Genomic DNA, 25,058 nt, shown 5'->3' with positions numbered 1-25,058 from the left:
ATGGAGGATGCATCTGCACCCACCGAGGTCTCGGAAAGAGTACCGAGCCCTCGGCATCCTGCCGAGCACTCGCTAGCTTGTTTTTGGTGTTCAGGCCCCCGCAGACAAATAAATTAGACTTTAACTTAATTTTTATTTGGCTAAATTTCCACTTAAAAATCTGTCAAAAACTGGATTGGGGAGTAATTTATTACTTGTGTTTTAGGGAGGAGAAGAGTGTGAATAGAGTTTTAACTTTTTCGACGTTAGACATTTGGGCATTTTGCTATTTTTGTTTACATAGGAGGGAATTGAATTTGGACTTATCCTAATCCTAACTTTTAACATTCTGCCCACCCTCACCCTTTGGCCTAACCCCAAGAGCTTGGGCTTCATTCTATTCTAGGCCATTAATTTTTTTGTTGTTCCTATTTGTGTTTTTCTAAAAGTGTAGGTATAATTCGTTTGACACTATTTTTAGAATACCAAAAGCGCTTTTAGATCAATAAAAGCACTTTTGATAGCATTTGACATAAATAATTAAAAGTGGTTATGAGTTGTAGAAGTGTTTTTAAGTAGTTTTTTGAAAAGCACATGGTGAAGGAAGCACTTTCAAGTGCTTTTGCAAGAAGCACATACAACTAAAAGTGCTTTTGTATGTGCTTCTAACAAGAGTGCTTCTTATAAAAGTAATGCCAAATGGGCCCGAACCCTTTACTCAAAATGTGGCCCACAGCATGTCATCCTTGCCTTGGGCTTAGGCCGGCCCTGCTCTTATACCTACCAAGGATGGAATTGTATGGGTGATGGGCTTGCAAATATTGGACATTCACTTGAGGTGAGATTTACTGTTTTTGACAAGTCTCCTACTTAAGGATTGTGAACATCTTCATTGAGGATTATGTTGGGCTCTCTAGAGTCCGTTTTGTCAATAGCCAATTAGCTAGTGTATTCACCAAAAAAAACAAAAATCATAACTTTGGTTTTGTTTTTGCACATAAAAATCATACCTTTTCATTTGAGAGGTAACAGTAAGTTTGCAGTGCATGCAACGTTTGTATAAATGAAAGACATGAACTTTTCAATTATTCATTCCATCATACCCCTCCCAAAATTAATCATGGCCACATGAATAATGTTTGGTTTCAAATTGGTTTTCTTTCTATGAGATGACGAAAAGTAACATAGATGCAAGGAGAGCTTTCCATGGGGCCTTAGGAGTTGTACTGTGTGATGTTAAATTCAACACTTCCCATAGTTGAAATAGAAGAATGACTATAAATTAAATAATCAACAAAGTTGCAGTTAGTCAAGATTACCAGATGAGCAACAAAGCATTAGCCCAAATGCAGTATAAAGCCTCGACCAGCCATATTGAAAAGTTGTCGGTTGGCCACCTTCCATGTCATTCGGTGTACATCCTTGAAATCTCTTGGCAGACACTATTTCACTAGACTATGAGACATTCTTGAATTTACCCAGCTTATGGACAATTGTTTAACACTTCAAGTGCAAGACATATTGTCCCGACATTCAAAACCTTGGGGTAAAATGAAGCTTACAAGACAATTTCCAGGATCTCTACACACATAATCCCTCCAACAACTCAACAAATATCAATTTATCCCAGCAAAATTTTTGCTATCAAAATCTCTCAATATTTTGGTTTTCATAGTTTTCATTTGTTGCTCTACTAAGATTGAACTTTTAAGATTGAACTTTCTCTTACTTTCAATTCTATATTAATGTCATCTTTTTATTAGTTTTTAATCAAATATTTGTTTCTCTTTAGTTTTTGTTGTTCATGCTTAAAGTCTTAGTCAATTTAGGCAAGAAAAGAATGTAGATAAGTTTTTTCCTCTTTTTCTTATTGTATAATCGTTTTAGAGATTAGATTTTTCATTTGACGTGGCATATTTATTTTTATTAATCTTTTACCCACTCTTTTTTCTATTCGGTTAACTGATCTACGCCGAATAATGGCACACCCGCATTCACGCCAAAGGTTGAAAATCTCGTCTCAGTTACGACGATGAGTGTTATAGTCGATCTCAACCTTACATGTGAATGAGACATTTTATTTGGCTATAACAATAATATGAAATCTCTAACAGTTATACATAAATAAATATATATTATTTTCAATTACATCAGAGCAATTCAACTCTAAACCTATTTTAATTTTAAGTATTATTGTTAATCAATAGAGAACCTTGTTCACAATGGAGCGTGGTTTAAACATGGCCACCAATGGCACAGCTTTAGGCACGGTGAGTGAGTCCACCTTCAGTCATGTCAATTTCCCCAAAGTCAAGCCCACCACACGTTGGGCTAGGCCCGCTCCAGGACAAGCCCTCCTTTCCAGCCCAAGCAGAATAAGCTTGTGTGACTCACCATCCTCACCCATTACAAACCTCAGGCTTAAAGCTTTCAGGGTCATCCCAAGCTTTAGGGTCCCCATGTGTGGCCCATGCATTGACCATTACCGTTGTGCCACGTAGAATGTTGAATCCACCAACAGTGCAGTCATCAAATGACAAATGTGTTAGTATATGAGTTAGGATGTATCAGTTTAGTGTAGTTACTGCAAGAGACGGTGGCAGAGAAGGTGGGCTGGGTATTGTTTGAAACAACAAAAACTTTAAAGTGTAAATTAGGAACAAGATGAGAAGACAGGTGTAGAGCAAGGTCGTGTCTTCCATGAGTTCAATGAATTGGGGGCTCAAAACGTGTGTTATTTATAATGGAAGAGGTGATAGGTAAGGATTAATTCTACCTATTTCTGCTCATGCATGTAAACATCTAGGTTTAATTTATCTATTGCAAGATTTATATAGCAATATTAATTGCCAAATCTAGCAAGAGATATATGGCAATACTTTAACCTATAACTTGAATAAAATTGTTAATTTGTTATTGGATTTCTATGGCACATACAGATCTCTTGCTATTGGAGAGTTTTTCGGTTTAACCGATACACCGCCACGTGGTGTAACTAGTATATGTGTCATAATATGAGTGAATGTTATTAATACTATACTCTATTAATATGAGTTAATTACACTTACACCCCCTAAAGTTTATCATTTTTTCACATACACCCCCCCTGAGGTTTCAATAATTACACATACACCGCCTGAGGTTTCAAAACTGTTGCATATAACCCCCTATAGTGAGATAAAAAATGATGAGAAATTATGCAAAAATGCATGCTAAGGGGTAAATGGCCTAATAAGATTACTTAAGGTGTAAGGTCCAACCTCAATACAAATATTTTTTTTTGTTTATTTATTTTTTTCTCTTGTAGGGGGTTATATGCAATAGTTTTGAAACTTCAGGGGGTGTATGTGTAATTATTGAAACCCCAGGAGGTGTATGTGAAAAAACGATAAACCTCAGGGGGTGTAAGTGTAATTACACGTTGGATTGGTTACACCAGATGACGGTGGTATCAGTTACATTGAAAAAATTCTCCTTTCTTTTGCTATACATTACATTTTCTTATAGCAATACATTAATTATCAGGCCTTTTTTATTTAGAAATCTCATCTCATTTAAATGGTAAATAAGGGATCTCTTGTAGACTCACTACATTTACATTGTAATTTAACGATCGAAATCGTCTATCTTTTAAGTATCTATTGGAAGATCAACCTTACAAAAATTTAAATAACTGGAAAACTATTTAACCGTTTGATTAAATGGTCAATATTTCAAGTGTTTGTCAAAACATTAAAAGTTGAATCAATCTGCCACTTGAATTTTAAAAATTTGCAATGTCATGCCTCCGTTCAATTCCGTCAGTTTTTTCGTCATTTTCAAGGGGTTTTTAGTCATTCCAAGCTTAATCCCCCATCTCCACCAATCTCCAGCCACCCCAAACTCTTCTCTCTCTCTACCTCCACAGCAAGCCCTTCTTTTTTTGGAAACATAATGGATCCAAGATTCAAGAAGCTCTCCTCCAACATTCTCATCTTTTAATTGGGACTAGATTTTGAGTTCGGATCTGAACCTCAATTCTGGTTCTATATTGTTGCTATTGTCGATTTCGAAAGGAGAGAGAGAGAGAGAGAGAGAGAGAGAGAGAGAGAGAGAGAGAGAGAGAGAGAGAGAGAGAGAGAGGTGGCTGAAGATCGGTGGAGATGAGAATTAGGCTTAAAATGACGAAAAATTCTTGAAAATGACGAAAAAGTTAAGAGAATTGGATAGAGGAACAATATTACAATTTTTTTTTAAATTCAGGTGACATATTGATTTATTTTTAATTTGTGTGGTTAAGTGCAAACGAGGTCATAATAGGTAAGTGACTTGTAAAAAAGTCTTTTTGAGCACATAGAAACAGCCAATTAATTGTTTGTTCCACACACTCCGTTCCACGTGTAGACTCATCGAGAAGCCGAGACCCAAAAGAAAAAAGGATTTTCCCAGGGGAAGCCCATTTAACAATTAAAAGTTTTGAATATCAATTCTTTTCCCTCTCAAAAATCACTATATGAACAAAGACCACCAAGTGTTCGCGAAAATGCCCGAGAGAGACTCCATAGCCAACACAGCACAACAAAGCACAACTCTTCGAAGATCTCCCAGATTTCTTCACCGGAAGAGCACTCCAGAAACAGAGCAACCCACTGCGACTCTCCGAAAATGCCAGAGACTTGTCCACCAGAAAAAGAGTGCTGTAGAACCCGAAAACCCGAGAACCCCCAAATCCAAACCCAGAAGCAATCCGGTACGGTCTTTGAACCCTTCTGTCAGCTCAAAGAAATCGACTAAAGCTAAAGATGGGTATAGAAAATCTCCGAGATTGAAGGATGGGGACGAGCAGTTATGGAGTCTTAGACGATCTTCGAGGGTTTTGAATCGGCAACTTGTCGTCGATGATCAACGTAAGGGTGAATTTGACAATGGGTCGAGTTATCGCGCGAAGTTGAGTTCTGGGTCAAGAAAATCTGTAAGATTGAACGATATCACAGAGGGGTTTCAGAGCCCTAGACGATCTCTGAGGCTTTATGAAAAGCAAAATGTTGTTTTTGAGCATACTGATAGAGCAACCAGTGCTAAATCTAACTGTCTAACATATAGTTCCTTTGATGAAGAGGAGTTATCAAGTGTTGGGAAAGCTGGAGCGTGCGTGAATTCATGCGAAAGCACTCGGTCGAAGAGCAAAAGGGTCACGAGGAGGGGTTCAGTTGGTGTTGAGACGGTTATTCTGGAAGGCAGAGAAAGGAAAGCGCAAGTTTTTGATGGTGGAGATAAAGAATTTGGGGTTGGGTGGAAGAGAAAGAGAGATGAAGAAGGTATTCGGGTTGTTCACAGTTGGACAAAAGAACAAGAATTGGCCTTGCAGAGAGCTTATTTGGCAGCAAAGCCGACACCCCATTTCTGGAAGAAGGTTTCAAAACTGGTATTTTGCTATTCTTTTGATCATCCTTAAATGCAAAAAAATTTTGTTTTCATGTCAAGCTGATTATAGAATTCTTTTATATATTTTTTGTTTCTATAGTTTAAGCCTGATTTTCTTTAGTTTTTATAGTTCCAGTTTTAACAAAATTTCCTTAGAGTTTGCTAACATTTTAACATGATCTAAATTTACATTTCCTTCACATTGTGTGACGAAAAAGGTGAAATTTTACTTTAATTTCACCAAGCTGGAAAAACTAATGTGACAGAAATATAGAACCAGGCCGTGGTGAAAGGTAAATTTGTTCACCTTTTGATCATTTTGTTAACCAATGTGATAGAAATGTAAATTTGGACCACATTGAAAAGGTTAGCAATTACAAGGGTAATTTGAAATAGAGCTATAAGGATTAAAGTGGAGTTGATCATAAACTATGTGGATCAAAATTATAATTTAGCGTAATAATGATACTAATATTGAAACTATGAAAATGGTGAACTTTTTTCATTGATCAGTTATTTTCCTGTTTTAATGATATAGTAGGACTAGGAGTACTCTTGTTGCTTTTGTTTCTTTTATGTCAGTCAGTGTTTTGTTCATTCTAATGCAACTGAAAGCCAATATACTGAAGGGAAAACTGATATAATGAAATTCCTGTTTTATACTGAAAAATATTATACTGAGTGTAAAAATTGATATAATTAAACTGTATATAGAAGATCACTCTAAGTCTTGAAAGGAGGATTTGTAAGATATAGGTACATGCTCTTTCCAGTGAGTGAAAATGTTGGTTGCATACCAGGAATTGGCCTTAAAATTTGTGCTCAAATTCAGTGCAATGCTGTGATGATTTTAGATATAGTTTTGGAGCTGAAGCGCAGTGCACTTATATAAAGAACTCAACAGTTTTTGTAGGATGAAAAAGTTGGGTTGATGATAATTGATGAGGCTTATGATTATGCAAGCATGACAATAGGCCTGGATGATACTCCTTTAGCAAGCACAACATTCGAAAGTAACATGCTAAGAATGGAGTTTCCTAAATTTCCCAAATCACATACCTCTTAGTCCTAAGCACCTTGGTATTTTATAATATTTACTTGTCTAAAAGTCGTACATGAGACTTAACTGATAGAAGAATGCGATAAATGTTGATAACCATGTTTCATATGAACCAGAACCATAATGCTTTCCTATAAATAAAAAGAAAAAAAGTAAGAACCATAATGCTTATTAGTTTAGTAAATTAGGTAGTACAGAGCATTTCTATTGGGTACATGTTTTGACAACGTGGTAATAGCGATCATAGTCAAGTAGGGCTTGGGTCAAGAAGAGGATCCTGATTCCGAGATTCATTTTTTAGGGGTATCACAATCCACAGCTTGGGAGTATGATGACCAAAATTTTCTTAAACTGCAAAATTGATAAGTACAAATAGTCTAGGAAAATATTACTTTCCATTGATATTTCATGTGATGCCTGCAAAACAAGGAGAAATATTTAAAGTTATTATAAGTGCAGATAAATTAGAGAGATAGAGAAAAATAAAGAGGAGAAAGTATACATGGAGATATGGAGGCATAAAGCCTTCAAGGTAACAAAGCCTTTTTCAACAAGACTTATAAGCTTCATATATAGAACCCCGAAAGACTCCCTGGAAGTACTAAAGATTCATTATAGGCTACAAAACTCTTACAGAGCTTAAAAGACTTCTTTCTAATACCCAAATACATTAAGTAGTAATACTCTTAAACACATATAAAAATGGATCGACTCTTAAATGACATTTTAAAATGATAGAAATGAACGGACTCTTTAATTACCATGGGCATCTCTCTTTGGTCCCAAAAAAAAAAGGCCTTATTGACAGACTTGGGCCAAACACTTAATTCTTTTCTAATCCCTTGCTGTTGCATAACTGTGGTTTTCAGCTTATTGGTTCCCCTTATGTTGTTATTTCTTTGGCTTTTAATGCATCTTTCTTCTGCTTGAGTTTTGAACAAAGTCCATTTAACTTTTCATAACATAAACCAAGTCATTTGCAGCAAACACAGTGCTGGGAAGGCCATGTCATTTAATTTTTTATAACATAAAGCAATTCATTTGCAGCAACACGGCCCTGAGAAGGTCATGTTAAGTATGAGCAGTCAATTCATAAACTTAAGGGTAACCATCAAACTAACACCACATCCAGTTCCATTCATAGCAGTGTATATCAAGGGTCTTCTGTTACATGATACAAATATGAGATAGGATTGCATTTCAATGTTTAATTTTGCATGAATATACTTTAACTGTTATTTCCTGTTCCAAAGTTTGGAAAGCTTTCTAAAGTTAGCAGTAATGTTATCCTTGTGTACTTGCAGCACTACTTTATGGGAACAAAAAAATTGGGGTTACAAACTTGGAACCAACTGTAGTTTTCTCTCCGTTATTCTATCTTACAAGTTCCAAGTTACTTATTTAAAAACTTAGCTGCTATTGAAGTTTTCAGCTATGAATTGATGTTTTGTTTTAAAGTTCCTTGAACATTTAGTGGGCTCATTTAGATTTGGACTTGTTGTAGTAATTATATATCTTTGTCCTTTGACATGCATAGCCAATTTTAATTGCCATTGCTTTATTCAGATGATATCTAGTGTAACTTATGGTTCCATACAAACTCAATCTCAGGTGCCTGGAAAATCTGCACAGGATTGCTTTGATAAAGTCCATTCTGACCATATGACCCCACCTCAACCTCGTCCTCGGTCGAGGGCAAAGATACTAACAAATTCATCACCCCTTGAACAATTTTCACTCTCTGCAAGTAAACTGCTGAAACCGACTGAGCTAAAGGTTAAAAAGCCAAGCTGCAATAAACAGAGAAGTCATCTTGCCCAGAAAACTGTCAGAAAGTTATTACAAAAGCATTATCAAGTGTACCAAGATTATGAGGCAGATCTATTTTCAGTACTTGAGCCTAGTCTGGGTCCATCTACTGAGAATCAGCCTAGTGCTATACTTTCTACCCCAAAAAATTTACAGGAAAATCAGGGACCTCTTCAAAACTGCAGTCAAAGATCTTCTTCGGGTCATAAGAAGCCCCTTTCAAGATTTAGTAGCTCAAGTGGGACACCTCTTGTTAGCCCTCCAGTACTGAAGCAGGTCAAAAACAGGGCCTTGCATGAGAAGTATATTGACCAATTACATAACAGGGAAGCCAAGAGAAAAGCAGCTACTAAATGCACCAAGAAATCCACTGTCGGAATTGAGGATAGAAAAAAGAACCATATTCAGGAAGTGGATGTGGTCAGAACTGCAAAAATTGCCCTGGTTTCTGACGCAAGAGATGCCATCAGTAAGCTCCAACATCTACAGGCCAATGCCATGGGCAACTCTTCTGATCTAGATGATGATGGCATTGTAAGCGATGATGAGGAAGATGAAGATGAAGATGATACTTAGTAATGCCTTTTCTCCTCCCTTTTTTTTAGATATGTGCAACATTAACAGAGATATACTAATTGAAGCAACCTTGTGTAGCTGCTGACTATGGACCCCTGTAGTCTATCATTGATCCATATTTGGAAACTCCAAATTCTGTAATTTTTTCATTTGTTATTGTAAATCCAAGTTCTGCTTGAATGATTTCATAATTTGCTTTCATATCCTTATGCAATGATGCATTTAAAACTCATCTGAATGCAGCTTAGCTTAACGTATATAAAATGAAGAAAATAGAGATAATGATGGTGAGATCTGGCGGCTAACCTTTGACTAATTATACCCTATGAACCTGGTTTTATGCATGTAGGGCTAAATTGTGGGATTAAATATAGATGGTAATGACCGCAATGTTTGCTGCAATTTCGTTAGCCTGATATCTTATGGCCTTGCTGTTATGTTCCCATCCTTGCTCAATTATTTCCTCATGTAAAACTCACCAATTGTGTTTTGAATTATCTAAGAAGATGAGGTTGTATGTGCTGTACAGAATTATCATAACGAGAAATGTTCTTTTGTCAAACAATATGGTATCTTGTGTTGCCAGTTTATCAATCTGAATGGCTGATTAAATGGATTCTTGTCTGAATGGATGATTTAAATTCACAGTTTGACAACAAATGCTAGATATTTAGTAAAAGAACCCTAAAAAAATTGTTTTAGACGTATACGTGGAGGCAAAAGAATATTTGATGATATCCTGCGTGTAAGAATTGTCTTCCTGAATGAATTACTCTTGTCGCTGTCATGGTTTCTGTGTAGTGTATAATTGCTGATGTTCTTGATATTCTTCAAAGATTGAGGGACAAGAAGTCTCTATCCGAATTCCTAAAATCCAATTATTGATGCTTTCTGGTTACCTCTAATGTAGCAACAAGAAAATATACAACGAATCATTCACAAAATTCTGAGCATAACACTATGTAGCCATTGAAAAACATAGAAAAGAAGAAACACAAAATCAAAGACAGAAAGAAAAAATCGTTATTAGCTGTCTGTCATCAGTCTTGGTTAGATGTGGAACTTGTGACCCTTATGTTGGAAGATATATACCCCAATTTGAGTAGACAATACAGAATAGGATGTTAGATGGATCTGATAAATGGGCACTATTATTTAAAAGGACAATATTATTACAACTTCTCATTTGAAAAATCTCTTGAAGTCATGTCAAAACCCATCTATTGGGACTTTGTAAAGCAACCCTTTCATTTTGCATCCCTTGTTCCTACAAACATCTTCCTCCATACCCTGCATTCCTGAATAATGCTTGCTTTATGTCCTCAGAACTTATCAATGTTCTCTGCTCAGCTCCCTAAAGCCATTAGAGAAACATAAGCATTTAAAACACAGATTTACACAAAACATGAACACTAATTAACATACATATAGCCAACAAAGTCATATACAAACCTCTGAACATGAAGCTTGCATTGAAAAATCATTGAAGCAGCTTATAACACACTGTTGAATCTCAAGGCCTAGTGCTTCTATAGTATTTACTGTTGTTAGCAGCAATCCTGGCTTGGCTGCACAGCAGATTTCTATCCGGGTATCCATGTCTCTTCTTTCCACATCAAACTGCAGGGTCAATGAGAGAGAGAAAGAGAGAGAATTAAGTAATTGGGATATAAAAACCTTGATTTTGGGCTTACAATGTGGAAGTGGTGTATGAATTTTACCTTGGGGGAATTTCTCACTAATACCTCACTTGGGTTTTGCTCCTTGGAGATGCCCATTAAGTTGATTTGATTTGTACCCTCTTCAGTTTTTTCTTCTTGCAACTTATTGATTCTTTCCAAGAGCTCTTTCATGTAATCTATTGTGTCTCCAAGTATAGATGTCCTGTCCATCTGCTAGCATTTAGATGCATTCTTCAGTTTATCTTTAGCAAGTAGTAATTGGTACAAAATTCCTCAGTATTAGCAGTGAGGATTTGGCCAATGTCAGAAAGCAGATGAAAAATTTACTATAAATGAAACATCATCAAGAACAATGAAATGCCACCATTGTAGTTCTCACACAGCATAATGTTAAAAGGAAAAAGAACTTAAATCAAAATAGAAGCTCAAAGGATGCAGAACATAGATCATCACCTTGCTTATTTTAGGGACTATTGATCTGAGCATGGAAAGGCGATCATTTAAGCGCTTCCTTCTTCTTCTCTCTGCCATTAGATTCTTTGAAGGCTGCCCTTCTAACTTCTTAGCCTTGGCACCTCTTTTTTCTCCACACAAACCCATATTAAAAGCCGGAATAGTAATATCTGTAGCTTGTTGTTCCATCTCAACTTTGCAAGTACTGTGGTTCTTGCTTTCTTCCAAACAGCTTCTGTGGTTTTCAGCAGCACTGCCAAGAAAACCAAACTCTTCATCTTCCACTATTGAGGGGTAATCTGCTTCCTGTGATGGAAATGGAGGAGGGGTGTCATTATTGTTGGTGTATGATGAATCAATCTCTGCTGCTGCAGGCACTGTGAGTCCTCCATCAACAAAAAGGTAGGAGCTGGCAGCTGCTTGTTGATCACTGAATGGGCATTCAAAGCTTGGTTGATGATCAGCTTGTGTGGAGAATCCAGCAAATGGAGGATTTGGGGGAACCAAAACTGGGTTCTCTTCCAAAGCATCAAAGCTCCATCCATTGGGAAAGAATTCATTCAGTACTCCAGTGGAGTAGCTGCTCCAACCGTCTCTTCTTGGAGCCATGAGTAGCTCCTCCAAGAAACCATGTTGAGTGAGCTCCATCTCTCTCTCTCTCTCTCTCTCTCTCTCACACACACACACACACTTTAATCAAACACTGTTTAAGGAGTAGGGAATTGGAAATTCAAAGAGAGAAGCTTAACAATATGAAGTTGCACCAAGGTGAAAGGAATTGAAATACAATATATATGAAAGGGTCCATTCCTCCTAATCAAGAATGCATTATAGAATGTATTAGAGTGTGTGTAGCAGCACCTAGCGCTAGACTAAGATGGAAATGCTAGGTGCTAGACTAAGATGGAAATGGAATCTGCTTTTTCCTCTTCTCTCTCTCTCTCTCTCTCTCTCTCTCTCTCTCAAGGTGAATTTATGTCTTTTTCACCGAAATTATTAATCAGACAAACTTATTATTTAATATCCATACCCTGAAAGCTTTGACCCACAAATCTGTCTGAACCCAAAAAGGATGCATTAGCATCAGAGACCACCAGGTATATATATAGTTATTTGTTTTTGGATAAATTATAATTTAATACCTCAACTTTATCTCAGATTTCAAGTTAGTAACTCAAGTTCAAAAAGTTGCAATTTCATGCCTCAACTTTCATTTTGTTTCCTCAACTTTCATTTTGTTTCAAGTTAATACTTCCGTTAGTCTTGCCCTCAAAAAGATCGTTATCTGATGACGTGACAAACTACTAAAAGGCTTTATTTCAATTTAGTAGCTCAACTTTATCATATTTTTCAAGTTCATACCTCAAGTTCAAAAACTTGCAAATAAATAAATGTTTTCCAATTTTTATCTCAATTTCACCCCAGTTTTTTACCCATCAAATCTCTACCAAAATTATCAATCTTATACTCATTTTGAAGCTATGAATCTCCTCTTTACAACCATATAAAAATCATGCAAAAAAGAGTTATGGAACCCAAGATAATTGGTCACAAAGTAGGCTACCCAAAAGTGCCAAATTTTCTAAACAAATTGACAATTTCGGGTAGCCTAATTTGTGACTACTTCTTTCGTGTTTCATAGCTTCTTTTTGAATTATTTATATATGGTTATAAGGAGGAGATTTATAGCTTTAAAATGACTATAAAATTGTTGATTTTGGTGAAGATTTGATGGGTCAAAAGTTGAGGTGAAGTTGAAATAAAAACTGAAAAATATTTATTTATTTGCAAGTTTTTTAACTTGAGGTATGAACTTGAAAAACATGGTAAAGTTGAGGTACTAAATTGAAATGAAGCCTTTTAGTGGTGTGTCGCGTCATCAGATAACGGCTTTTTTGACGGCCAGACTAACAGAGGTATTAACTTGAAACAAAATGAAAGTTGAGGCATGAAATTTCAACTTTTTGAACTTGAGGTACTAACTTGAAATCCGAGATAAAGTTAAAGTATTAAATTGTAATTTATCTTTTTTTATTTTCAGACAAAAAAAAAATAGTTATTATTTTTTTTAATTTTTGTATTAACTTTTCAAATGTGACCGGATGAACATGCAGAAATAATGCATCTCTTTGTTTCTCTCTCTAATGACTAGGCATGGAAAAATACGCCTAAATTGTCTCTAGCTAGCTGGGATTAAATAATGTACAGTGTATTTGTTCTATGTGATTAGTCCTTTTAATGTAATTATTTCTACTTTCCTGGCTAAGGCAAAGGAATATTCAAGGAAACAGGAAATTAAAAGTGCTTGCACTCTAAATTCCTTATTACAGAAATTAATATAAGTTCTTAGCTAGTTAATTATATGTTATTGTTTCTCTCAGTTTTGGCTTTTTGCTAAGGTCGGCTAAAACATGTGAACAAACTCTTATTTTATTTTATTTTTTTCATATTTAAAAGAGGGAATGTCTAAAAGTTGAACTTTAATCATAAGACAACTTTTGTTATGTTGAAATGAAATTTGAGTGTGAAGTTTTAGAATGAAAATGAGTATGAGATTTCTAAAATCACATTTTGTGAAACAAATGCTACAGGTTATAAGAACCCACCTCTTCAAAGGTTAAACACATGTGAATGTGAGGTAGTAGATAAATCGTGTAACGAATCATATTGTTGTAAGTAAGTGTTTGGAATACATTATTGTTTTATTGATAAAAACAGCTAGAATCCTTGCATCAACATGCATTTCCTGCAGTGCTGTATGCCTGTATCCAAGTAGCTAGTACTTTGTACGAATTGAAAACTTTAAGACTAGCTTGGAATTGATTCTTTTCAGTGATAAGCATTAAAATGTAATGCCTGCAGGGAAGCTAGCCAACCCTACAAAATATATATTTTATATATTTAACAATGTGATGAAACATTAATTTTATTATATGCATCACCTGGAGAACCTAATTAAGTTGTTTAATTAAATTCATATTAATTGGACAATGCTGGTAGCCTGGCCCGAAATAAGTAATTAATTATTAATTTTTTGGATTAAGGGTCAAACAATTCTCTGGGGTGCATCTTGTCTTGTGTTTGTGAGGTTCAAGATTGGATGATCATGTCTTTTAGCACTTGTAGGAATGACCATTATACGAAATTAAACAACACAATTCTCTAGTCTGATAAATTATAATTTACTCGAAAGAAAAACAAGAGAATATTATTCTCGCATATTAAATTCTTAATGAGGTGCCTTCACGATCAGAGCGTTTGTAGCCGTTGGATTGAATTCAATATTTCAATCTTAATAAGACAATCATTACAATTTACATCAATTGAGTACATGCTATCGAAGGTGAAAACTTACCTATAATAGAGGTAGAGGTTGACTTAACATCCCAATAGATAGTTTTTGTCTTAAAATTGGAAAAATTTTTATGTGATAAAGTATAAAAATATAGGTGCTATCATGTTATTGAGTTGTAATACCAAATCAGTCATATTCCTGTTGCAAGGAGGTTTCTACCGCTATCAAATAACAACAAGAGTTCCTTGAGCATCCTATATGATCCATATTCTACTGGGGAGATTATAAGAATTAAAAGTGCTTAATTTGATTTCCAGCACATTAATTGACTTACTTACTTGTGAGTTGTGACAAAATTATTAACATTGAGACCGTTAGACTTAATGAATGCACGCGCGTACGTGTTGCTTTGGTTAGAGCATTTGAAATTTTGATTATAAGTTAAGCAAGTCGTTAATAATATTTAATCAAACTCATTTCTTAGTAGAATTAATTACTTCTAAGGGCAAAAAAAAAAAAATACATACACTAATATTAAATACAGCCAATAATATAATTAAGCTAAATAATAATTTGTGCGCGTTAAACACGTCCGTTAATGTAAAATATACCGCCGAACGCTCGGCCTTTTGAGCTGCATCTGTATTTATTGTTAGATTTTTTTTATTTTTTATTTTTTTCTTAATTCTTAATATTTGTGAGTTGATTATGTTTTTTTTGGTGTGTTTTAGGAAACTTGTTGGTTGAAGATTTTAAATTAGAGTTTTTTTTATTGAAAATATATAATATAGCTGCAATAATGTTGTAAGTGCAGATGCAGTAAATTTTATAAGTGCAGCTGCCGAGCACTCGAAGGTAATTTTTGTCTTGCAGCTTAATATTGCATATGGCTTTCCTTTTGGTTAATGAAATTACGTTTTTTATCCTAATTTAAATTGTCATATAAAGACTAAAGTTAGTAATTAATCAATAACTTAAACAAAAAGTGGAAAAAGTTAATACGTACACATGTTCCGAGTTAAGACATTTTTAGGTAACATGTGATATGTTTCACTTGCACCAAGCTTCTAATTAAATAATTTTGACTTTATATTAACAGAGTCACATAGATATGAAATAAATGCACATGTATGCATGCATGCCACCATGGCACCATGCATTATTACCATCATGGCCAGTATTGGTTTTATCATTAATTAGCTGCTCATTGTTTTATATTGTAGCTGCGGAGTGCAAACACAGAGTAGGACAATAATATTGGAGGTAGGAGAATTTCACTTTATAAGAGAAATTCTGCATGCAATTGCATCGATTATTTCTAACTCTTAGCTGGCAGGGGCACCATCAATATCATCAACACAATTGTATTTTTTTTTGGTCTGATGCAGAAGTGATGCATACATAAATGAATGATATAAAAAACTGTAGTATGTCTCTAATTATTTATGCTTGTAAAGTTGTTCCTGAAACATTACTGTATATGTTCTTACCGTTTGCGCCAAAACAAAGACATTAGTAATCATGCAATTATCTTTTAGAATACTGTTTAGTTCTGTTATCTAATCGTTGTCTTCCCTTCTACTTTTACAATATAAGAAAAAAAAAACATATAAATAAATCAATATGGAAGTCAATTAATTATTAGAAGACTTTTCTTTTTACCTAGGAGTTATAATTCGAATTTGAAACCTATTCAATTGTTGAGAGAAATACCAAATAACTCAACAACTAGTTTGGAATTATTAACCAAGCTTTATGTTGATGCAAATTCTCGTAAGGTAGATGCAACAACTTAGATAAGCTGATCTGGCTGATCAGGTGCTTTGCTGGATGATGAAGTGGATACTGGTTGAGATTTTCCTGTAGACAAAAACAAGATCAAAGGAGATGGACCGGTGTGGTACCAGCCAAACACACTCCGATGATGAAATCAGTGGTGGTGTTTGATGGTGGATGAGGAAGAACAAAGGAAGAACTTGGGAGAATGGGAAGAACAAGGCAAATGTTCTGGGTTATTCTCAGCAAGTTGGGTAAGCTCTTTGGTGAATGGGAATTTTTGTGTAAGTGTTTTTGGGTAGATGCGTAGATTGTTAGATGCCTCATTTTGTGCATATGTGGTGCCTTATATAGGCAAAGGAAGACTTAATGAATAAGTTACCTGCATGTGAATGAATGGTTGCCAGAGATCCACGCACCTGGCTAGACCTAGTTGCATGTTCAGCTGCTTACTTCCTCAGCATTTAATGTTGCATTGAATGCCCCATTAAATGCTAGGTTGGAAGGATTAGGCAAACTGTCCCAGTAGTCATGAATGCAAGCCTGATATTCTATCTGTCAGAAGATTGTGTCAGGTGCATTCAAGTGTGGCGGTTCGTCCCAGCGTGATCTTCCTGGGAATGGCGGCGGAGAGCCGAGCCGAGCCGATACAAACACATATTCTCATGCAAAGACACGAAGTCCAAGTGTGGTCGGATCGGACATGGGATTCCAGGCCGAGCCGGTCCCATAGATTGGGGTCTTTCCGAGCCCTAACTGGTCGACGCCAGAACTCGACAAGAGACCATCTCCTGTGCCGAGCCGAGCCGAACCGGGATGATCGTGGGAAGATGGATACTCGATCCCTTAGAAGATCATGGGTTCGGCTCGGACCGAACATGGAGGGCCCGGCATGGAGATCCGGTCCGAGCTGGCAGAGGCGGTGCTGAGTGGTGATGACGTAGAGGTCAAAGTTTGACCACTGAGAGTCAACTCCGAGGTGGGTGTTGACCAGCCACGTGTCGAGCTGTGATTGGCTATTCGGATCGATGTGGATTTTCCCACAAACACTTTATTTCTATTATTTTGAAAATTTGAGGTCATATTTGGTATCTTAATCTCTCGATCTTTTGTTTGAGATGATGGGATTCAAAATTAGGACATTGTCCAACGAGATTGAGAGATCGAAATATATACCATTAGACTATTAATAATTAGTTGGTCATATTTAGTATTTAGTCACTTGAATAACATTAATTGGAATGTAATGTATATATCGATTATTCAATTTAAAAGAGATGAAATTAATTTCTTAACATGCACTCCAGCGTGCGTCAATATATAAATTGAAATTAGCTTCTTCACATGTGCCACTATTCATGTGGCTTGCATCTTTAGATAAGTACCCGGCCAGGCTTTGTTGCTTAATTAATATATTCTCCCTCGATCGTGAAAGTCTCATATGCTGAGTAGATGATGAGACAAAGGTAATTAAGCCAATGTGGGAAGAACAAACAAAGAAACAAAGCAAGTAGCAACCCAAGAGCACGTGAGTGACAAATGACTCACATACCCATGCAGGTATCCAGCAAGCAAATTCCATATGGCGCCGTAGCTTGAGACAAATTAACAAAGCCTAATTAATAATCAGAATTAATTTTCTTCAATTCATGATTTCGTCCTAATTAACCTAGCTTGTTCAATCAATCCATGCATGGATGTGATAATGATTCGCACTTCATCTTATAATACTTAATATGGGATTGAATATTCAGAAATGGTGCATTAATAAAAGAATTTTGTCTACTGACTTCTATGTATATATTATATATACATTCCAAGATATATAAGTGGAAATTATTATGTGATGGAGAGTGGAAAAAAAAAAGGAATAAACTTATTGTGGATTGGATTTGGGCTTACCCTCAACCCTTTGAAATGATTGGACTTCCATATATAACCTGAGGTGCAGTTCTATCTAAGGATATATTGATTCTAAAATATTATGTGTGGGATGGGACCTTGTAGGTAAGTGTCAATATATTATACTAACTACAGATTAATTATATTTAGTGGTTATTATAAAGATATTTAAATTATTAATTAGATGTGGGTAAATAAGTAATTTACATTCTAATAACCCTTTCACATGTGAATATCTCTCCACCACTAGAAGGTAAAATATGCAGAGAAAGGTTATAATTATAGTTACTAATTATAAACCCCTAATCATTCCAAAACTTAATTATATAGGGATCCAAATTCAGCGCGCATTCATTGTTGGATCGTGTTAAGACTATATACAGAGTTGCTAGGCTAGAGTGAAAATTTTAGGCTCAAACCATTAAAGCAACTTGTTCGATCCCTGTGTTAATCACTTGTTGAGTATTATGTCACTTTGTTGCAGAAATGTGTAGACTAGATTGATTATATATGCATATAATTTCAGATCAGCTAAATAAGCATGTGATCGAGAATGTAAAGTGTTGTCCTACGTTGAAAAATTATAATATTCTATAGTGATTTATAAGCAGTGGCGTCGGAGCCACAATGAGGGTATTGGGGTCATGAATAGTCAAGTTGTTTCACTCTTACAATTTTGGGTCTAATATATCCCATTATTTATTTAGACAAAAAAAAATTAGACCCTATTTTTTATGAACATTGGAAGATGAGTTTCTTATTTGAATATAAATAGTGTGTTACTTTAGTTTCTGTGTGTGCTTTTGACTTTTTGTGTTTGTTTATTTGTATTAGTTTAATTGGTTTCTTATTTAAATACTTATTTTATGTCTTCTAAATAAATGAAGATGACACAAAATTGCAAATATCTTTTTATTAATTGTCGTTGCCTCTCACAACAATTATCATAAAAAAGTTAAGATAAATAGATCGATACAACAGCTGGAAATTTTTCTATTGGATTATAGTGGGAAAGAAAAAATTTTATATTGTTATCATGCCCTCATTATGATTAATTATGGCCTACGCCAATGTTTATAAGGTGTTGGGCCTCCCACTTATTGCTAATTGATTTTGGGTTAGATACTTTAATTTTGTTTATAATATTAAAATCATGTTCACTCATGTGTTGGACCAAATGACCGAACGTGTTCCACATCATCTAATATATGTTTAACTTGAGCGATGCCACACGTATAGGAGAAGTTATAGTCTTCCAAGTCTTAAAACAGGTCAATTCTTCACAACACACTTAAACTATAGAATTGTGTAATTCACTTCATTTTACTATGCGAATGGAACAATGTTAATAGTTATAGCTAAAACTTGTTTAATGCAGATTTATTTGAAAAAGAAAAATTGCAACTAGACTTCCACCGATCCTAGCTTATAATGCTTTTCTGTGTTTGGATTCCAAGTAAATTATAAGGCACGACTCGAAGAACGTAAGGGTCAAATTTAATGTCAACTATATGTATTTAATTTACATCTATAACTGGTCTTAAACAGCATTAAGAGTTAACTATGGTCGAACTGGTCTTGACAAATGTGGTGTGACATTGAAAGTGACAAGTAACACCTAGCTAGTGCATGTGTTTCTTTGTACAGTACCAACTAACTTGGTATAATCTTTTTCACGTCATATCAGGATATGAGATAGGCCATGTACCATATGAACTGCAAATGCACTTTCAGTACTAGTCTTGCATACGTTTATAATCGATCATAAACTAATTTGTTTTATAAATCATAATTTGTTTTAATATATAGTTTTTCTCTTAACCCAATGGTAAACACTGGGATGTCGTTCAATGTGGTTTAGTAATATTCTACATTCTAAAATAAGCAACTTTATTCAGAATGAAATAAAAAAAAGGGTTAATTTCATTTATATACTTCAACTATACATTACTTATTAACTGGGTACCTTTGGTTCAAAAACTTTCATTCGGATACTTCAACTTCAATATTTTGTCAACTTAGTACCTCCGTTAGTCTGACCGTTAAATGTCTATGTGGCACTGATGTGGCACACGCAGACCCACTACTAAACGTTGACTTCTCTTTAAAAAAAAGTCACATATACAAAAATTAATAAAAAAAATAAAAAAACCATTAAAATTATATAAAATTGAAAAAAAAAAAAGCCAATCCCCACCTAGCACCCTCCCTCCCCTTCCTCCCCCACCCTTCCCCCACCCAGACCATCCCCTCCACCTTCCCCGCCCTTCCCCCCAAACCCAGGCCACCCTCTCCACCTCCCTCGCCCCTCCCCCCCCCAAACCTAACCCCCTGGCCCGTCGCACCCCCTTCCCACCTAACCCCAACCTTTCTTCCATCCTTTCCCAAACTCTCCTAAACAGAAACCAAAAACTCATTGCCAAGATTGAAACCAACCTCCCAAACAGAAACCAAAAACTCATTGCCAAGATTGAAACCAACCTCCCAAACAGAAACCAACCTCTCAAAACAGATGCGGCCCAGGTATGCGCTGGGCTGGGCAGGAAGGGGATGCGTATGGGTTGGGTTGGTTTTCAGTGGTGATGTGGTTTTTGTTTCTTATAATATCATTTGCAGAGAACGTACTAGAAATTCAGATCAAACATGGCGGCCACTACTGATCAGCTTCGCTACTCTACTCTGGCCAGAGATCATTACACTCCCTCAGACAATCATCACTTCTCCAACAACAACCCTCACTCTGCTATTTCTTTCCCGTATTCCCAAATCCCAAATCCCACTCTCTCTTTAGTTCTCAGATCCACCCGGCCCATAAAGCCAGAGCTCACATTCTCTGGCGGCAATGGCAGCAACGGTGGCGCTGGAGCCGGCGGAAACAGCGGTGGTTGGAGCCACGGAGATGGGAATTTCGACGACAACAACTCTTCATCATCGTGGTCGAAATCTCAGGGTCTAGGAATGAGTTTTTGGTTTATGTTTGGGAGAGTTTGGGAAAGGGTGGAAGAGAGGTTGGGGTTAGGTGGGAGGGGGTGCGACGGGCCAGGGGGTTGGGTTTGGGGGGGAGGGGCGAGAGAGGTGGAAGGGGTGGCCTGGGTTTGGGGGGGAAGGGCAGGGTGAGGTGGGGTGGGCGGGGGGTGTTGCTGGGGGAGGGGGCGCCGGGGGGGGGGGGGTGAGGGGTGTCGGGGAAGAGGAAGAGGAAGAGGCTGGGTTGGGCAGGATAGAGGCGAGCTGGGGTGGGAGGTGCGATGGAGCTGGCTGGAGCTAGGTGGCAGAGGGAGGGGCGGAGATTGGTGGAAGAAGGAGGTGTTGCAGAGGGGAGGGGGGGCATAGAGAAAGAGAAAGAGAAAGTGAAAGGAGGGAGGTTGGTTGGGTCTGGTCGGGGTGGCGGGGGGAAGGTGTGGCCTGGGTTTGGGGGGGAAGGACGGGGGATGTGGAGGGGGTGGCCTGGGTGGGGGAAGGGTAGGGGAGGAAGGGGAAATGAGGGGGCTAGGTGGGGAGGTGAGGCCGGGCAGGGGAGGCTGGCCCTGGCTTTGTTTTTTGTTTTTTTTTTTTTCAATTTTATATAATTTTAAGGATTTTATTGATTTTTTTATTAATTTTTGTCCATGTGGCTTTTTAAAAGACAAGTCAGCGTTTAGTGGTGGGTCTGCTTGTGCTACGTTAGCGCCACATAAGCAGTTAACAGTCCTTCTAACGGTCAAAGTAACGGAGGTACTAAGTTGACGAAATATTAAAGTTGATGTACCCGAATGAAAGTTTTTGAACATGAGGTACCCAATTGACAAGTTATGTATAGTTGAAGTATATATTTGTAATTAACCAAAAAAAAAAAAAAACGAATGATAACAAATGGTTTGAAGCAAGGGTACGTGCTTTAATGTGTGTCGATTGATCTATGTTCCTAAACTTGTTGACGTCCTGATTTGTTGAGAGTCTGCCTTCCTAAGCTGGTACCAATTGATAATTAATGTACGTTATATGGAAATAAGTTTACAAAATTTGTAAATATTGAAATGGTGTTAAAACAAGAAGAGTAGGATGTATTGAAATATATGTGAAGCATGTGTAGCCAATAATGGAGATAGGAATAGAGTGATAAAACGACGGCGTTGGGTTTGGTTGCGATTGCGAAATAGGTGCGTCAGAAAACGCAAATCTAATCAAGAAAAGAAAGGGATGATATTGATGTACGTTTATTTGGTGGTATTATTTTTGTTGGTAGTACGTGAACGCTGATCGAACCTGTTGATATATTCATGCAATACAACAGGCTACGCCCACAATATCACTCACTCTCTCCCACACCAAAACCGCTTTCCATTCACTTTTTTCACTGTCCTTTCCTCCATTTCACTGGGTCCCACCCCCACCTTAATACTATGCATTTGCATTTTTTTTTTGGGCAAAACTATGCATTTGCATTTTAGGAATTAGGAATTGCTCAAATGAGAAATAGAGTTTGTGTATATATGCTACATTAGGAATTTAGGATACATAATTACACAAATAAAAAGAGGACGAGGGACCTAAAAAATTGTCCTGATCATTGAACTCTATTGCCGAGTGATTCCTAAAGAAGATGTCCTCACTTTTATGGACACTCTCATTTGAAATCACCTTTACAATTAAATATAAGGGTGAAAAAGATCTACATCTTAATAATAAAAAACCAAATCTGCTACAATTCAAATGTTAAAAATGTGTATATGTGTCATATATATATTGGACATCGTGTTTTTTCACATTAAAATGTTGAACATTTCTGTTATATACTTATTGTATAGTATTCAATTATTCTTTAAACTTTGAATGTTGACATATTTACTTTCTAATATATACTATGTTATAGATTTTAAGTTCATCTTAAATACAATGTTTGTATAGCATTTAAACACATCTAATATGGTGGAAAATTCATACAATAGTAGTAGAATGATTAATCCATTAACATTTAAGAGTAAAAATATGTACATAGCATGTGGTGACTTGTAAAAGTTTTAATAAATTTTTTACAATCTATCTAATACACTCACCGACAATTTTAGAATCTTCCTGTAAAATGAGAATTATTGAGAGAGAGCTCTTTCTAATCAGCAGCTGCAGTGTTTCAAAATGAAAATTTGGCATCCGTATGTGAGTGTGACGTACACTTAACAATGGGGGTGAGTTGCATGCATGTGGGGTTGGTGTACGTTTGAGTTGAAGGACAGAGCTTAGAGCTAGGTGTGTGCAGGCAAAGGTCAGAGACTAAGGAGTGTCGCTGTTGGGTCTAAGGGGAAAGTTGAGCAAGTAGTGAGGTCCCCATTCCAGTCATGTCAGCACAAGAAAACGAGGGCAAAAGAAGCCATCAAAAGACGTGTAATTAACCAACACTAATTCTGCCAAAGCAAAGGAAGTCATTTTTCATGGTAAATATTGATATTCACTGCAGTTTGGTAGAATTATTCTTGGTTAACAGTTGGAAATTTCAATGAAAATTTTGACGGAGGTTTTAAAAATTTTTAAATTTTGATAAAAATTTGATGGAAACGACGAAAATTGCTATCAAAATACGAAAATTTTGAATGAAATTTTATCATATGTTTATTTAACATATTATCTACTACATTGATAATATATTAATAAAAAATATTAAAAAAACTTAATTATATAATAAATTTCATGTGATATAAGATAAAAATACATTGTTTTAAAGTATTATTTCATTAAAAATGCTGTGAATAACAAAGATGTTGAAGTTATTTATTGCAAGACTGAAGATCAAACAGCTAATATCTTCACAAAAACTCTACCTAAAGATAAGTTTATCTATTTAAGGCAACTATTGAGAGTTAAATAACAAGACATTAAGGCTAAGATTTTATTTGGCGTTGAAATATAATGCCTCCTGCCTTTTGAACATAAAAATATCTAGTTACTGTTTTATATTTAGTCAATTTTTTTTTAGTCTAATGCCACATATAAGGCTAGGATTTTATTTTATTTGGTGTTGACTTTTTAGGAACTTGTCCTAAGCAATTAGATCTCTTAGCTATATCAAAGAACAGGGGCAGTAAGCTTGCTGCGCCTTATCTATTCTCTCTCTCTCTCTCTCTCACTCAGTTCTTCATTTCTCTGCAACTGCAACTGTCCTATTTTTGTTTGAGATTGATTAAGTGCAGGTGAAGATCAAATTGAGGAGTCTATTTCAATAGAACATTCATTCGATTTGAGGAGTCAACCACCCTCTCCCTCTCTTCTCTCCCGCAGCCTCTCTCTCTCTCCCCTGCTTTCTCTCCCCCACCGACTTGAGCACCACCAAGCTTCTCCATCTCTCGCCCCCTGTCGCCGCCCCTGTCACCGAAAACCTAGCCCCCCTCCTCTCTTCCTCCCTCCATAGCCTCAGTTCCTCCCAAAATCTAGAAACTTCCCGGAAATCTCACCCCCAAAGTCGAAAATTTCGCCGAAATTTCAAGAATTTCGGCGAAAATACCGAAATTCGGCAAAATAATCTAAATTTTGTCGAAAACTAACTGGTTTAGTGTTAAAACTTCCATAGCCAAAAAAACGAAAATTTCGGCGAAATTTTTGAAATTTAACTCCTTGTTAACAATATTAAAGTCGCGTATTTTCTAAGTTTAGATTAAAAGATAATTCTCCAAAAAATTACAGAAATTGACATTTTTAAAATTTATTTATTTTTAGAATGTAATTCCATTAATAAAACTTAAATCATAAAAGAGAACCCTAGCTCGAATTAAGGCCACCGAAGCCCCTCATAAACAGCTAACATATTTGTTTCACTCAGGGAGAGAAAATTCTGAACTGCTTAATTTACTGCAACCCGCCATGAACTTGTCCAAGTTATATTGTGAATAACCACCCTTACCTCGCGACCCCCATCCTCCCTCACAGCGCTGTCAATGTTAATCTTGTACTAGCTGGCAGGAGAACATTCCCACCGCTCAACCACGTACAATGGATGACGAAGGAGCAGCCAACGCCCTAATATTAGCTTCAGCAAATTTCACTGCATCATTTCAAGTGTTTATTGAATCACTATATAAAGGAAACTAGGTATTCATCCTAAAACCAATTGACAATGAGATATGTAACCCAAACTCTTATAAACTACTATGCAAGG

General features: G+C 36.3%; 2 protein-coding genes across 2 annotated transcripts; one reads left to right on the top strand and one right to left on the bottom strand.

Annotated features, from left to right (window-relative positions):
- The first annotated feature begins 4,437 nt into the window (after nt 1-4,437).
- LOC147284218 (Homeodomain-like superfamily protein) lies at nt 4,438-8,961 on the top strand. Its single transcript, XM_086245115.1, has 2 exons — nt 4,438-5,383; nt 8,054-8,961. The coding sequence occupies exons 1-2, from the start codon at nt 4,472-4,474 to the stop codon at nt 8,825-8,827; spliced, it is 1,686 nt and encodes a 561-aa protein (XP_086101241.1). The 5' UTR covers nt 4,438-4,471; the 3' UTR covers nt 8,828-8,961.
- A 958-nt stretch (nt 8,962-9,919) lies between these two features.
- On the bottom strand, nt 9,920-11,767 carry LOC147284217 (transcription factor bHLH93-like). Its single transcript, XM_086244340.1, has 4 exons — nt 10,963-11,767; nt 10,549-10,719; nt 10,280-10,447; nt 9,920-10,181 (listed from the first exon to the last, which is right to left on the bottom strand). The coding sequence occupies exons 1-4, from the start codon at nt 11,608-11,610 to the stop codon at nt 10,095-10,097; spliced, it is 1,074 nt and encodes a 357-aa protein (XP_086100466.1). The 5' UTR covers nt 11,611-11,767; the 3' UTR covers nt 9,920-10,094.
- Nucleotides 11,768-25,058: the final 13,291 nt, after the last annotated feature.

The sequence above is a fragment of the Dryas octopetala genome, chromosome 5 (genome assembly GCF_963921425.1).
Source record: "Dryas octopetala chromosome 5, drDryOcto1.1, whole genome shotgun sequence".
Lineage (NCBI taxonomy): Eukaryota > Viridiplantae > Streptophyta > Magnoliopsida > Rosales > Rosaceae > Dryas > Dryas octopetala.
This window is presented reverse-complemented; position numbering and strand designations above follow the sequence as displayed.